The following is a 15,243-nucleotide window of genomic DNA, read 5'->3' as shown; positions in this document are numbered from 1 at the left end:
TTTAACAAATATAAAAAAATACTTTATAATTCCATTAGTATTAAGTACACTTATATTAATTCATTCTCATATTTAAATAATATAATTATATTTAAAATACTAACCTTGAAAAATATTTTCAAATATCATCAATTTATATTTATTATTACTTTCTTATTAGTATTCGTATTATTATTTTTATAACGTGATTAATATTAAAAATATAATATTTAACAAAATTATACTTATTCGTATAATGCAAGTGAATAAAATTATAATTATATTAATACAATATAAATAATACAATTAAAATATAACAAATTATTTAAATTACCTTTTCAAATATGGTTGTACGGAATTTGTAATAAAATCAACGAACGATGTTAATATCTGAAATATATGATAAACATTATCAGAATGACAAAAACTTGTATGTGACGATCTCGCATGTTGTATTTTGTGAGACATATCTCTTATTTGAGTCATCCATGAAAAATATTACTTTTTATGCTAAGAGTATTACTTTTTATTGTGAATATCAGTATGGTTGATCCGTCTCACAGATAAATATTCGTGAGACCGTCTCACAAGAGACCTACTCTATCAGAAATATTACACAAAACAAAATATTTTCAATATAGAAAGAAAAATAAAGATACATTACACGTAATAATAGTATCTCTTAATATATAATTATAATATTATCAACAAAATAAAAAAATTACACCTTAAGAAATTTTTGAATAACATTATCAACGATAACATTCATAACGCTATACTCTTGAATTCAGAGTGAGACTCGGACGCTATACTCCAGACTTCCGAATTCATATTGAGACTCGAAGCAATTTATAAGTTGGAAGAAAGTCACATATTCTTAAGAATCTGTAATACACTGCCACGGATTCAGAATCCGTGACAGGCCGGTATCCATGATTTTTTTTTTAATTTTGAATCCTGGATCAAGTTTCCTGGATTGCGCTACTTTTACAACTCTTTCAAGTTTGCAATATTTTACTAAATAATTTTTCGAATTATATTATTTTAAAAAAAAACCCTCCAAACTGCTAAACTATGCATATATATTTTAGTTCCATAATAATATAAAAGCAATGAGCATCGTCATTAATAAATGTAAAGGATTTAGATTTATCAAGCGTCGGCTTCTTGTTCATGAATTCCTATTCACACGCAGCCCGCGCAGAAGATAATTGGTTGTGTTGCACGCTTTATTCATTCTTTTCCCACTGCCAGTCATCACTATTGCTACTGTGATCTTCGTTATCTCGAAACAATTCATCGACGAATTAATCTGGGTTTTTTCTTTGATTCACACTAATTAGGATAGTAGTTCCATGCCTTCCAAATCAGTCAAAGGCGAGACTTTAATCACCGCTATTTTAATCTCCTGTGAGTTTTCCCATTACCATAAGCTCCATTTTTTGGTTTGGGTTCGAGTTTATTTGGTCTCCTAGCTGCCAATTTCTGACAACCCATCTGGCTTTTTTCTCCTTTCCACGTGTTTTCTTACTTGAAAAATGAAGTGTTTCTGCATATTCTTCAAAGAAAATACCAATGGTGGAACTCGGAAATCGGCCTCGAAGTTGAGAAAATCCACTGCGTCTGCGCCATCGAATCGGAGCATCGCAGATTTAAGGGTATTTTCTGTCCCTGAACTGAAGGAAGCAACCCAAAATTTCAACAAATTGCGCAGGATCGGGGAGGGTGGCTTTGGGACTGTGTATAAAGGTGTGATTAAGCCGCAAAATGGTGGGGAAGAACCCACTACTATTGTTGCCATCAAGAAACTCGATCCACAAGGTTGGCAGGGCCACAAGCAGTGGATTGCGGAGATCCAATTCCTTGGAGTTCTAGATCACCCTAATCTGGTAAAGCTTTTCGGGTACTGTTCCTCGGATGGAGAAAGAGGAATCCAGCGATTATTAGTTTACGAGTATATGCCTAATAAAAGCTTGGAGGATCATCTTTTCAACAAGGCAATGCCCGCAATACCCTGGATTACTAGACTACGCATTATTCTCGGGGCAGCTCGAGGAATGGCTTATCTGCACGAAGGTTTGCAAGTACAGGTACTCACTCATCCGGGCAGGCCGAGCATGCGTGAGCGGGGGTTGTCGCCCCTGCGCAATTAAGAAATGTATACGCATTTTGAAGCGCTATTTGGTACATAATATTAAAACCAGGATCGGTTTGTAATGCATATTAATCCTATGGTTCACTGTAAAATCAGATAAACATCATTCGACCCCAGCACTCACTCGCTACCCCTTCGACGGACTTTCTTGATATGCCCCAGTCCATCACCACAATATATCTGACTTTGATCACCCTTTTACTCATTGCATTGTTTGTTGTCGGTCCCAAATTTGTTTTTATGATAGTTGTGCTCTGTAATGTAGGTGATATACAGGGACTTCAAGTCCTCAAACGTCCTGTTGGACAAGGAATTCAATGCCAAGCTTTCAGACTTTGGTCTCGCAAGAGAAGGCCCCACAGGGGACCGGTCTCACGTGTCCACAGCGCCAATTGGGACGCGCGGGTATGCGGCCCCAGAATATGTAGAAACGGGGCGTCTGACGAGCAAGAGTGATGTATGGAGCTTCGGAGTCGTGGCTTATGAGATGATCACAGGAAGGCGGACATTGGAAATAAACCTTCCACTGGCAGAGCAAAAACTTATTGAATGGGTGAGACAGTTTCCTCCCCAGACCAAAAGGTTTGGCATGATAATTGATCAACGACTGCAAAATCAGCATTCCCATAATTCGGCTAGAACCATTGCAAAATTGGCTGATAGCTGTCTCAACAAGAACCCAAAAGATCGTCCGGCGATGAGCCAAGTGGTGGAGATCTTGAATCAAGTTATAATGCAAGAAGAATCAGTCACCAGAAATGATTTTTCAAATCACTAATTAGAATTTTGAAATAATATTTTCTTCTGATGAATATGTAAATTATTTGAAATGAATATTTTCGAATCTCATGTTTATATGCATTGGAATTTATGGGTTATATGTCAAATCGATGATGATGAAGTAGATTAGGTCTTTTGTGGGTTGTATATGTCAAATTGGTGATGAAGAAGTACTTTTTCATGATTGATCCAAATAGAATATTCGTCTAATTAAAAAAAATAGATATGTGAGACCGTCTCAAATGAGTTTTTGTGAAGTAAATAATACAATTGGACTGCGCACATAGTCCTTCATTTCTTCAAAATTTCCATAATTAAGGCACATTTATGCTCCCTTGAATCATTTAATCACCATGTGCAAGATTAGCCACCTTTTTCACAGCTTAGTATGTGAAAATAGTAATGTGCAAGAAGTTCCACCTCTCAGAGCTTGATGGGATTTTCAAGGTTCTCCAAATATTGTGCATGGATTTCACGAGAACTTGGAGGTTGTCTTTTTCTTTATTTTCACATAATGTTCTTAAAATTCTTTTCGTAATAAACAAATTGAAGCTAGTGTAGTTTCTTTCGATTTTTCATTTTTACTCATTAATTTTGAGTCATTTGTTACAAAGAAAGATGAGTGAATAAAGTCATGTAATCAACTTATATTTAGACTATAATCGTATACAATAATGTTTTTTTCCCAATCTCTTCAAAAATTTCAATTTATGCTTGTTATGTTTTATAAGGTGTATATATGGCTAACCGATCTTTTGTAACGAATTGGGAATGCATTGAGTTTAAAGATATAAATCTAAATGTTCAAAGTTTTTAATTTTTAGGATGATTTATGAAAGAAAATATGTTGCACTTGGTGGTATGTAGATGGATGTTTTGGACATCAAATCAGATCTTTCAAAAATTTAGCGCAGAAGAGACAGCTGGACATTGTCGGTGGTGAATGTCGATGTTGTCATTTCCTTTTAATTGCTCTAAACACAAAGTAAAGTACAATATTCATGACATAGTTATTTATTACTAGTGGTTCATTAAATGACTGTATTTCAATTTAACATGTTAAGTACAAAATTGAGTGTATAATCTTATTATTCATGTGAATGAACAATAAGGAGGTTGAATGGTTTGCACAATCCACATTCAAAGTAATTGTTTGGTGAATCGTCTTCTCTGTGCCCTTTTCCACATGGAATCCCATCTTTAGGAATTTTCGGGGAGTAGCCCTCTTCTTATTACTCAATTTTGCAATTCCTCGCACATAATTAAGGGAGTCATTGAAAGGTGACTAAAACACCAGAAACGACAACTATCCGAGCTAACACTTGAGACAAAGAATGCCTTCCGACCAAGTCCCATGAATTGATCGTAACAATATCGTGAACCTTACAAACAAATATGCAAATATTTATGAATTATATTAAACACACAACGTGTATGCATTATTGTTATTAATACGTAAGAATCTTTTGTGACCAATTAAACCTAAAACAAAAAATTTCCCACCCCATCCCACCACAAGTTGTACAAAAATAAATTTTACTTCTCATACATTTATATATAATGTTTATTACTTTGTTCTTAAATTTAACTTTTTTTTATATTATAATATATTTTATAAATATCATAATTAAAACTTTAGAAATACATTGTGCAATATATAAAAAGCAAAAACTTGTTTGACACGATCTCACGGGTCGTATTTTGTGAGACGGATCTCTTATTTGGATCATCCATGAAAAAATATTACTTTTTATGCTAAGAGTATTACTTTTTATTGTGAATATCAGTAGGATTGACCCGTCTCACAAATAAAAATTCGTGAGCCTGTCTCACAAGAGACCTACTCTATATAAAATACACAATACTCGCAACGTGCATTGTGCCAGTCGCTAGTAGTAGATGTATCTAAAACATTGGGATTCGCGCAATTCTACTCACAACGAGGCCAGTTTCCTTCGCAGTGAAACCCATCCATTTTGCTACGCCACACTCCGACAAACTATCCTTTTCTTTTTCCGATCCCTTTCTCCTCCCGATTCCCTCTCAGTTTGCCCCGATTTTTATTTTTCTTGCATTCATGGAAGAAGAGAAATCAGTTTCCCTCCCATACGAATCAGCAGAAGTAAACAATCATGGCTGGCAGAAAGTCACCTACGCCAAAAAACAGCGGAAAAAGCAGGCTGTACAGAACGGATCCGCTGATTTACCTGAAAGAGGTAGCGTTTTTAAGGGCTTGGAGAAGCACTCGGAGGAACGGCGCCGGAAATTGGACGCACAGCGCGCTGCTGCCTCGATTTACGATGACGACGATAAGTTGCCGTTGAGATCGAGGAAGGATTTTGGAGGAGATGAAGATGATGAGGAGAACAGCGATATCGATATCAATTCGAAAGAGAACAATGCTGCGGAGGCGAACAAGAAGGAGAAGTTCAAGAAGCTTAAAAAGCCTAAGGTGACGGTGGCGGAGGCCGCTGCCAAGATTGACGATTCTGATCTCGCAGCTTTTCTTTCCGATATTTCGGTAATTTTTAATTTATTGTTTTGTTAACACCTTTTCGTCTTATTTTCTTCTCGCTCTTTGTGGAATTGGATAATTTCAGTTGGTTGTTTGGAATGTTTTATGTGTAGGGATCGTATGAAGGGCAGCAGGACATACAATTGATGAGGTTTGCCGATTATTTTGGGCGTGCATTTTCGGGGGTCAGCGCATCACAGTTCCCGTGGCTGAAGATGTTTAGAGAATCGGCGGTGGCTAAATTAGCTGATGTGAGTGAGTCGGAAATTCATGTTATCTCTGCGACTAGATCATTACAATATTATGTACTGTGAGTTAACAAAAATCTTAACATGCACTAGTTTGTGGAATGGTATTGTACTGGTGATATGACGATTATTTGAGAACTTTTTCATGGATAATTTTTCAAATTTCGCAAGATTTACTAATTGGTCAAAGGGGAAAGAAATGTTTGTATTAGGATTCTACTAACTACAAGAATCTTGAATTGTTTTGAATTGCAAAATGAGCTACATTCACGATCCCACAATAACTTGTTTTTACTCAAGTCTGAAACCTTGATGGCCCTGTACCCTCTCTGGTGAGAATGGTGAGAAGTAAAATACAATATTTTGAGACATTTCACTTTTCTAATCCCTCTTTACTATATTTTATATGAAAATCTGGAAACAACTTATGGCATGTGTCGGTATTTATTTCCATTCTCTCCGGGGGAGCCTTTCTCGTATTTTTTGGTGCTTTGGTGAATAATGTAGTTTTAGTATTTCTCTTGTAAATCCTAGATTTTGACTTTCTGAATTAGTATATATGCCCCAAAATTTTCAATGTTGGTTGTAAAGTTTGGATGGTTTTGTGTTCCATCATGCTTATGAATATGATATCTTTATCTCAAAAACTGATTGTGTGACGTTATTTGGGATGCCTGATTGAAATTTTGATTACGAGAGCCAGATAACAATCTATGAGTTACTATGATTCACTTGCATTTCTTAATATCTCTTGCTTTGCCAAAAGATGGTTTTTTTCTTACACGGATCACTAGTACATTCTTGGGAACTAATGAGAGGTAAAATAAGCTTTCGAAATTGTCATAGATGATTCTAATTCTTTTGATGAACAATGAGATTCCTTGTTCTTTGTTGGACAAGCAATTGACAGAAGCATTTTGGAACAAATTTTCTGGGTGACAAAACTGAAGGTGTTCTCTAAAATCGAAATTCTTTCTTTATTGTGGTATCCGATCATATTTGCTTGCTACTATTTCTCGTGGTTGTATGGATGAGAACTTTACGATGTGATCTGTCTGGTATTTTGTTTTGGTTTTATTTTAATGTTTTTTATTGGTATTTAAGTCCACGAATTGCTTTATTTCTTACAAGCAGGTACCTGTTTCTTGCATTTCTGATGCTGTTTACAAGACCTCGGTTGACTGGATCAATCATTTCTCCTATGATGCATTAGGGACCTTTGTGTTATGGTCATTTGACAGATTTCTTACTGGATTGGTAACCCAATTGTTGGGGCCTAAGGGCTCAAGGAAAGGAGCGGAGCCATCATCCTCGAAGTCTCAGGTATGTACGATTGATTTTCCTTTTTCTGTATTTCAGTTAATGAACTCTTCTCTCCTTATGTCAGTTACAAAGCTCTCTTTTGTGGAAATTTCTTGAATAACTGCTGTTTTACATTGACAATTTCTTCTGCAAGTACCATCTGAACTAAAAGTTGCAGTATGTGACATCATTACCCACTACTTTTAATGCAAAAACAAATATATCCAAGATTTCAATTTTTCGGCACTCATCTGGAGGTACATATGCTTATTCAACATGTAATGGATTATTGAAGGAATATTTATTGTTGATAAAAAAACTTTTAGATGGTGCTTGATAATAGTCTACTTGTTCTTTTGCGATAAAAGGTTCCAAATTTTGTAACAAAATTTCTCTGAATGTGACGTGATATATTGAAATCTACTTGAAACGCGTTTATATTGATGATTATGAGAGAGCATTACATTTCAGAGGTTGCACATGCATGCAGAAAGATGTAGCTACATTATTATCCGTTGTGTTACCTCCTGAACTAAAAAGGAATTTAACTCACGAGAAGGTTTATTTTTTTTGCTAGGTAGTTAAACTTCATATCATTGACTACTTTCCTATTTTTATCTAATATTGCTTTGTACATCCGACTGATCAGTTTTGTACAAGATCCGTAAGTTCTATCAAGGGAAATGTTATTTATAGTTTTTTCTTGGGAAGCAGTATTCCAGTTATTTTCTCAATTTATTCGCATGGACTACTTCCTAATAACAGCATACCATACCATAACATGTTGTTGATTCTGAGCATTGCCATCTCATCTAGCCTTCTGGTGCATACTAATTGTTGATATTGCAGGTTGCCATCTTTTTAGTCTTAGCAATGGTATTACGGCGGAAACCTGATGTGCTAATAAATGTATTACCGATGTTCATGCAAAATTCAAAATATCAAGGACAAGATAAGCTTCCAATTATTATATGGATGATAGTTCAGGTGTGTAAATCACGTTTATCCTCTTTGAAATTAGTTCTGATCAGAGCTGCTCCTTGTTCCCTGTGACTTTTGTATTCCATGCTAAAGTTTAACCCTTTTGTCTAGGCCTGTCAAGGAGACCTGGCTGTTGGATTGTACCTATGGGCACATCATATTTTGCCAATACTTGGAGGAAAATCGGGTTCTAACCCACAGATTAGGGACTTGGTTTTGCAGCTAGTTGAAAGGTTTAATGTCATGATTCTTTTCAAAACTTGCTGCAATTGATGCTCAACTGAGTGCTTTCGGTTGATAATGTTTTGCTTTGAATTAATAAATGGTTTAATCCATGCCTTAGGATACTGGCTGCACCTAAAGCTCGCGTTGTATTAGTTAACAATGCTGTTAGGAAAGGGGAGCGTTTGATGCCACCGGAATCCCTGGACTTTCTGTTACATTTAACATTTCCTGCATCTCCCGCGCGAGTTAAGGTAGGTGCATCAATTAAACTTTCTTTGTGTTCCCTCAATGACTGTCACTTCTCTTTCTTCTGGGTGAGTGAAAGCAAAAGTCTGGGTAGTTTCAAAAACTAATTAGTTTATTGGAGACCCAAATTTCTTCAGTTTTCACCGACAAATTTAAAGCTAATTTTGTTTCTGTATTTGAAGATAAAAATTAGTGGATGGCTTGTTTTAACTTTGTAAAGTGTTGTTGTTTATTGAATCTTGCAGAGTATCAAACAAGTTTTTGAAACACTTTAAGGAAAATTCAGAACGTTTTTTTAAAAAGTTGTCTAACATTTATTTCTGGAACTCACTGCACAAAAATTTCAATCCATGGGTAGCCTTTGTAAAGGACATTTGCATGGTGTCGAGCAGTTCTGACAAGTTTTCTTTGTGCTTGTGTTTTCCATCATTCACATTTTTATCGCTGATTCTGTATGATAGGCTACTGAAAGATTTGAGGCAATCTACCCCATCCTCAAAGAGGTTGCTCTTGCTGGTTCTCCTGGAAGCAAAGCCATGAAGCAGACCTCACTGCAGATACAAACATTTTCTGTGAAAGCAGCTGGAGAAGGTAATTTTGAACTGGAAGTGGTATATGTGATTCTTTCTATAGTGATTGAGAATTCTTGAAGAAATTTTGAAAAATGATGCTCTTCAGGAATTCCAGCACTATCTCTGGAAGCAACAAGCATCTTCATATGGTGTTTAACTCAGAATCTTGATTGCTACAAGCAGTGGGTAAGCTTTTATGCTTCATATGAGTGGTTTGGTAAAAAATATATGTTTGAATTTCTTTTTAGAACTACGTGAAACTGATCGTTATATTAATCACAATTGTTATCTAAGTTTGTTCCATTTCTGACAATGGTCCAGTGTCCTTTTGCTTAAGAAAAGGACTTCCTTTTTCTCATTCACTCCTGTATTTGTTCTTCCTTTGAACTTCTATCCTTCATAGTATAAAATTAATTTTGACAGGACAAGATTTACGTAGATAACATAGAGGCCAGTGTAGCTGCCTTGAGAAAGCTTGACGAGGAGTGGAATAATTTTTCTTCTAAACAGTCTTCTCTTCAAGCACTCACTGAAACCTTGAAAAGTTTCAGACAGAAGGTTGTCATGATTTTACTTGTATTCTTACCTCTCGATATGTATGAGTATGATACTATATTTGGGATGAACTCATGAGTTAACCGATTCAATTTACAGAATGAAAAAGCATTGAGTGACGATGCTCACCAAGCTTTCTTCAAGGATGCAGATAAATATTGTAAGACAATATTAGGAAGGCTATCAAGCGGCCGTGGTTGCGTGAAAACCATGGCTGTTACTGTTGTGATACTAGCTGTGGGAGCCGCCTTGTTTTATCCGAGCCTGAATGTGTCGGATTGGAAGAGGTTATCCGTCGTATTGAACAAAATGGTGATTGGTGATTAAAAAAAGAAGTTTAGTTTCTGATCTCCTTCGAACCCTGGAATACTAATCCTATATCTGCCTGAAATAAAGTGGCGGAAGAGTATAGGTTTTTACGCAGTATAAAGTGATACTGTGTAAACTCAAATAGAAATTATGGAAGCCATCGAATCGACAATTTTGGAACCAATTTTGTTCCCGTTATTTCTTTTAATACATTCAGCCGTTCAGAGGTATGGCTACTTGGCGCAACGCAGCACTAATGTTTCATTCTTTTTTGTTATTATTTTTCAATATGCCCACACAGAATAATATATTTTTCCTTGAGTAAGAGTGTTTAATTGTGTTAGTTTGTTACTGATAAATTTTAGCCGCTGTCACCCTTCTTTGCGTTGGGTGGTCCTGTAGATACATCGATATTCTGATATAAATCGATGGCGCGGTCTAAAATTCGAGATGGGTTTCATCTCAGTTAAGAAATTTGACATCCAAAAATAATTTTAAATGATATTTTTACTTTCTTTATGTTTTTGGTGATGATAATTACGTTTGACGCTGTAGTTTATATTTTTTTGTTTTGGTCCTGTTAAAAATAAATTTGTATTTTTAGTTTCATAACTTATATTATTATTATTTTTTATTTTTGGTCATGTTAATGATGTATTTGTTTTTAGTTCAATATTTTATATGTTTTTTGGTTCTGCAAAAGGTAAATTTACATTTTTTGTCCATTAATTTTTTTAATCAAAGCTCGTCGTGTTTTTTTCAAATAATATTTTAAAAAAATCACGACATTTATGCAAGTTTATTTCCAAAATTCAAGTCCACATCCATGTTTGTCATATAAGCAATTTTCAACAGATTCCGGTCAAAGGATAAAAAAAAAACATGTAGGTCAACGGGCTAAAAATTCAAATTCATCGATAATAGAAGCAAAAATAGAAAAAAAATCATGCAATTTATAGGACTAAAAACACAAATATAGCGTTAACAAGCAAAAAAATAGAAAAAAGAAAATGCAATTTTTAAAAGTGAAAAAATGCAAATTAGTTTTTGGTGTATTGGAGAGTAATCACAATCTCCACCATAATTAAATTCATCCAAATCTGTAAATTGAATCCACCATATTATAAATAAATCCATCCAAATTAATCTACGCATAGCTTTACATAACTATATAACAAAATGAGAAAAAGGTGCTTGTATGTTGCAGATGATCACAAAAATGTAGTAATATTAGTCATAGTCTTCTGGTTTAGCCCATGGGTACTTCAAGAATCCACCTTTAATCTCGGAAGGATTTTCTGGTGTGGACCAAGGATACTTCATTGATGGATCTCTAGGGAACTTTCTGAAGTTGAGAAATGGTGCCCAAAGCAATACCCTCCACATTTAAAAAAAAAAACATCGCCATTTTTCAGCTGACTAATTTTTAAGAATATCATTTTCCACTCAATCTCTTCTATTCAGCAACCATGTTAATTTCATGCTTATTTATATATATTTAGTAAGCTAATGTATTACTTGAACCAGTCATTTTCCTAAATTGAGGATGAATACGAGTTCATAGTGTAGTCGTGCTTGTGCGGGTCTAGCCCAGGCCGTAAAATCAAGAGATATCCATTGTAGCTAGGGAGGACACTTACCCCGCATAGAAGATGAAAACGAACATGAATTGCAGATACATTTCCAATAAGCCCCTCCTGTACCATCTAACCCGAAGCCAATTCATTATGATGGGCTGCACCACCAAGTACTTTTGATTACCAACATACTCAATATCCCAGCTTTATTTATTTTAGTATGCTTATTGAGTCATATGTATTGACTTACACGTCAGTTTACAAATCTTAAATGTACTTATGAAAAAATTATTTTTCAAATAAAATATATGGATAATTTTGTAATTTCAAATGTAATATGGAGCTGATTAATACGTTCGGCATGTTCCATGATTATTTATCAGGTTGAAAAGATTGACATTTATAACATTTCACTCACCGGAGCAACAATGAAATACAGGAAAGCCGCAATTCCCGACTGGATCAAAACCGAGGCCAAGTCTTCTTCATCGTTCACTCCCGTCACCGCAAAAGCTGGCTCCGCAATCTGTACCCACACCAATCAAATTATAAATAATTTCTTTTTTTAAAAAAAAAACCCTGAAAATTTACTGACAAAACACAATCCTACAGTCCCCAGAAGCGCTCCAACTTGAATTGCCAAACCAGGAATTTCAGCCACCGAATCTTTGATTATCTTCAAGCTGAAACTGGTTCCTCCCTGTCATATCATCAGAAAGAAACACGCAAATTCGAATAATATCAATGATAATTCAATCTTTTTTTACGTCAAAATTTTAATAAAGTCATGTCCTGAAAGATTGTTGAAACCTGATTAGCTGAGTTGGGATATAGATGGGATTGGGTTTGTTTACAAGAAATGGATGAAGAACGAAATTTGGGATTACAGGGATGGAAGAGAGATGGCAGAGCCTTGGGGATGTGGGAGCTCAATGAGTTCATTTTTTAGCCAATAGTGTCGTCTCCTTATCCTTTTACTGCTTATTTTTCAGTCGTTCTTATTATTTGTCAGCGCAAAATTATTTTGGAATTCATCTAAACAACCACATCCCATCTTTTCCTTGTCGTTTCTTATGTTTTATATAACTAGCAAGTAACACGTGCGTGGCCACGTGGTGAATAAACGGTATAACAAATAAGTGAACATAAAACACTTATATTGAATGAAATCGAAAGAACCACTTTCTATTGAAAATTCATAATATAAAAAAGCATTAACAAATTTTTTTCTTATTTAATTTTCAGTTTTTGGGTCATCTCTGTATGACTGTTTTGTCAAAGTTTCCTCATCATTTTACTGAAATCATCTATTTTTTCATTATCTTGAATTTTTATGTTTCTCCTTTGATACATGATGAATTTTGTTTCTTTTTTTATGTGTTTTTATCATTTTCTTAGTGTTTGTTGTCTTCTTATCTTCATGTTGTACTTGTTTTGCTCTTTCTTTTTCGTTCGTTCTTTTCTTATCTTCATTTTGCATTTCATTGATGTTTCAGTTCTTTGTTTTCTTATCAGTATTTCTCGAGTTGTGGTTTCTCAAATCCATCTACAATTATTGTTGTTATTCCATTTTTAGTCGAGACAGACTTGTCTAATTTGAAAAGAAAATTATGATCTTATTTTCTTGGTTGATCAAGTATTGTTAAATGCTCCAAATTACTTTTTTTTATGCAGTATAAAATTTGTAGTTATTGGCAATATGTAGGAGAAGTTGGTAAAAAATCTCCAATCAAAACATTTCTTTGGGTTCACTCTCTACCCACAAAATTGTGGTACTATGTCATACAAATTGTGGTACACTTCATGTGAAAATGTGGTACTAAAAAAGTACTCAGGGACGAAACACAAAAAAAAAACGACGGCTGGGGACTGAAGGTCAATTTCCCGCAATATGTATTGAATTATTATAATATTATTTTAAAAATATTTTAATTCACCTTAGTATGCATGTCAATTATTTTTTGATAGAGAAACCAATAAATGTCTCAATAACCTCTTCGAACAACGTCACTCTAGCTATTTCATTTTCATCTTGAACCATCATTATTATCTGGTACTTGAAAAATTAATTGTGAGAAAGTATACAAAATAAATAAATATTTTTAAGCATGTAAAGTTAATTATAGTTGCAATACCTTGGGACGATCTCGATATTCAGCTTCACAAAGTGTTGAACAAAACTACTTCCCTCCGGTGAATAGCAATGTCATCTTGTTTTTGAAAATTATTTAATGATCGAATCTTCTTGATGATGTCAATGATATATGTGCATAATTATATTATTCGATTAAAAAAATATACGTAAATATCAAAATAAATAAAATAGAAACATGATTTGGTCATTAATGTAATTTGAATTACTTGCTAAATTATCAAATTCTCCTAAGCGAAAATTAAGTTTGCCTAAATTTGACTTCTTGCAACTCGGTGACTAAAGTTTCTTTTCGCATTATCAACTCAATATTCGAGTTTACATTTGGATAACAAGAATTTATTTCCTTTAACGATTGAATTTCATATAAGTAACTTTTTTTTACACTTTAAAAGCTGCTCAAATTGTTGAATAACATTTAAAAAAATCAAGCAATGTACCATAGTTTCTTGCAATACCATATTTTTATTGTTAGTACATAAATGATGGTCCGAAAATAATGCTATTATTTGTTTTAAAGAAATATAGCATTTAAAAAGTAGTCACTTGTACATTTATGAAAGTTAACTTTCGAATAATTTTTGAGTTACGTCTTGTTGAAATTTGATATCTTTGTTGAATAATAAATACTTTGACTGCTATATTTTTTTGATCATGTTGGAACATATCAATCAGCATCACATCAAGATTTGTCATTATTAGTATGCCTTTATTACGGGCGTGTAAAACTTTTCTTTGGCTAGTGAAGTGGGTGCATGGTCTGCCGTATATGATTGAACCTGATTTAAAATTGTTAATAACCATCGTGACAAATGATATTAACTATTGGCTTTGAAGTAATTTTCATTTATTTAATTAATATTAGCTATTTTTCTCTTCAGCTACCCTAATTATTATCTTCGTTAGACTAATTATGTGATATATAATTAAATATATAATGATTGTTTATTAATTACACGTTACAAAACTTATGATAATTGAATATATTTTGATTTTTTTATGAATATTTGAATATAGTGAAATCTTTATAATAATTTATTTAGCACTTGGCATATTTATACGTGTTAAATTAAAGCACTTGGTGTAATCATGAAGATGAAAAACGATTTTATCTGTTAAATTTCGTTGTTGTTAATTTTTAAAATAATAATACTATTAAATTGATTTTTTAAAGTGAGTGGTTAAATTATTTCAAAAAATAATCATGTATACATTTGTTTGGAATGTTTTTCTCCTTAAATTGATTTGCAAAACTTACATGATGTAATGATTATAATATATATTAGTTATATAATAATATTAAAGTTAGGAAAAACCAATATACGATTAATAGATGGAAGGACATTTCCGACAATTACACAAATCAACTCACTCTTTTAAAGAAATACCTCATTTGGGTACATGTATAAAATAGTTATGTGAGACCAAGCTAACCATAAACTGAAATTAAAAGGAAAAATGAAAATTATATTTTATTCAAATAGAATCCCAAGCTAATATTTGGACTAACAGTTTATTATTCTATTATATTTTTATTCGATGTGCCTGAATTAAATATTGTTTGACTGATTTTTGAGTGTCATGCACCTCACTAATCATCAGTCATTTACTCTACTCCGTAGAATACATATACTGATATATATATGT

The 15,243-nt window shown here is 33.6% G+C and overlaps 3 protein-coding genes across 4 annotated transcripts; 2 read left to right on the top strand and 1 right to left on the bottom strand.

Moving 5' to 3' along the window:
* The first annotated feature begins 1,103 nt into the window (after window positions 1-1,103).
* LOC140980588 (probable serine/threonine-protein kinase PBL19) lies at window positions 1,104-2,986 on the top strand. The gene is made up of 2 exons (XM_073446504.1): window positions 1,104-2,069; window positions 2,400-2,986. The coding sequence occupies exons 1-2, from the start codon at window positions 1,518-1,520 to the stop codon at window positions 2,910-2,912; spliced, it is 1,065 nt and encodes a 354-aa protein (XP_073302605.1). The 5' UTR covers window positions 1,104-1,517; the 3' UTR covers window positions 2,913-2,986.
* Window positions 2,987-4,808: 1,822 nt separating this feature from the next.
* LOC140980587 (uncharacterized) lies at window positions 4,809-10,210 on the top strand. The gene is made up of 10 exons (XM_073446503.1): window positions 4,809-5,435; window positions 5,543-5,680; window positions 6,812-7,000; window positions 7,829-7,966; window positions 8,072-8,193; window positions 8,304-8,436; window positions 8,893-9,022; window positions 9,110-9,189; window positions 9,427-9,561; window positions 9,658-10,210. Exons 1-10 carry the CDS (start codon window positions 4,992-4,994, stop codon window positions 9,883-9,885), a joined length of 1,737 nt encoding a protein of 578 aa, XP_073302604.1. The 5' UTR covers window positions 4,809-4,991; the 3' UTR covers window positions 9,886-10,210.
* A 758-nt stretch (window positions 10,211-10,968) lies between these two features.
* On the bottom strand, window positions 10,969-12,449 carry LOC140981106 (NAD(P)H-quinone oxidoreductase subunit L, chloroplastic). 2 transcript variants are annotated; one of them, XM_073447362.1, is made up of 5 exons: window positions 12,255-12,449; window positions 12,040-12,144; window positions 11,863-11,970; window positions 11,508-11,602; window positions 10,969-11,245 (listed from the first exon to the last, which is right to left on the bottom strand). In XM_073447362.1, the coding sequence occupies exons 1-5, from the start codon at window positions 12,384-12,386 to the stop codon at window positions 11,098-11,100; spliced, it is 588 nt and encodes a 195-aa protein (XP_073303463.1). In that variant the 5' UTR covers window positions 12,387-12,449; the 3' UTR covers window positions 10,969-11,097. The 2 variants fall into 2 exon arrangements, with proteins under 2 accessions (XP_073303463.1, XP_073303464.1); XM_073447363.1 differs by having other exon boundaries at window positions 12,055-12,144.
* Between the last annotated feature and the right edge of the window lie 2,794 nt (window positions 12,450-15,243).

The sequence above is a fragment of the Primulina huaijiensis genome, chromosome 7 (genome assembly GCF_012295235.1).
Source record: "Primulina huaijiensis isolate GDHJ02 chromosome 7, ASM1229523v2, whole genome shotgun sequence".
NCBI classification, from domain to species: domain Eukaryota; kingdom Viridiplantae; phylum Streptophyta; class Magnoliopsida; order Lamiales; family Gesneriaceae; genus Primulina; species Primulina huaijiensis.
Note: the sequence above shows the minus strand (reverse complement) of the source record. Positions and strands in the feature narration are given on the sequence as shown.

Bases quoted from the DNA above. Each gene is read 5' to 3' on its own strand.
- LOC140980588 (XM_073446504.1), top strand. From the start codon at position 1,518: ATGAAGTGTTTCTGCATATTCTTCAAAGAAAATACCAATGGTGGAACT. The intron at 2,070-2,399 runs GTACTCACTCAT...TCTGTAATGTAG, and splicing joins ACGAAGGTTTGCAAGTACAG to GTGATATACAGGGACTTCAA.
- LOC140980587 (XM_073446503.1), top strand. From the start codon at position 4,992: ATGGAAGAAGAGAAATCAGTTTCCCTCCCATACGAATCAGCAGAAGTA. The intron at 8,194-8,303 runs GTTTAATGTCAT...TCCATGCCTTAG, and splicing joins GTTTTGCAGCTAGTTGAAAG to GATACTGGCTGCACCTAAAG. The intron at 9,023-9,109 runs GTAATTTTGAAC...GATGCTCTTCAG, and splicing joins TGTGAAAGCAGCTGGAGAAG to GAATTCCAGCACTATCTCTG.
- LOC140981106 (XM_073447362.1), bottom strand. From the start codon at position 12,386: ATGAACTCATTGAGCTCCCACATCCCCAAGGCTCTGCCATCTCTCTTC. The intron at 11,971-12,039 runs GTCAGTAAATTT...GTGTGGGTACAG, and splicing joins GGACTGTAGGATTGTGTTTT to ATTGCGGAGCCAGCTTTTGC. The intron at 11,246-11,507 runs GTAAGTGTCCTC...TTAAATGTGGAG, and splicing joins GTTTTCATCTTCTATGCGGG to GGTATTGCTTTGGGCACCAT.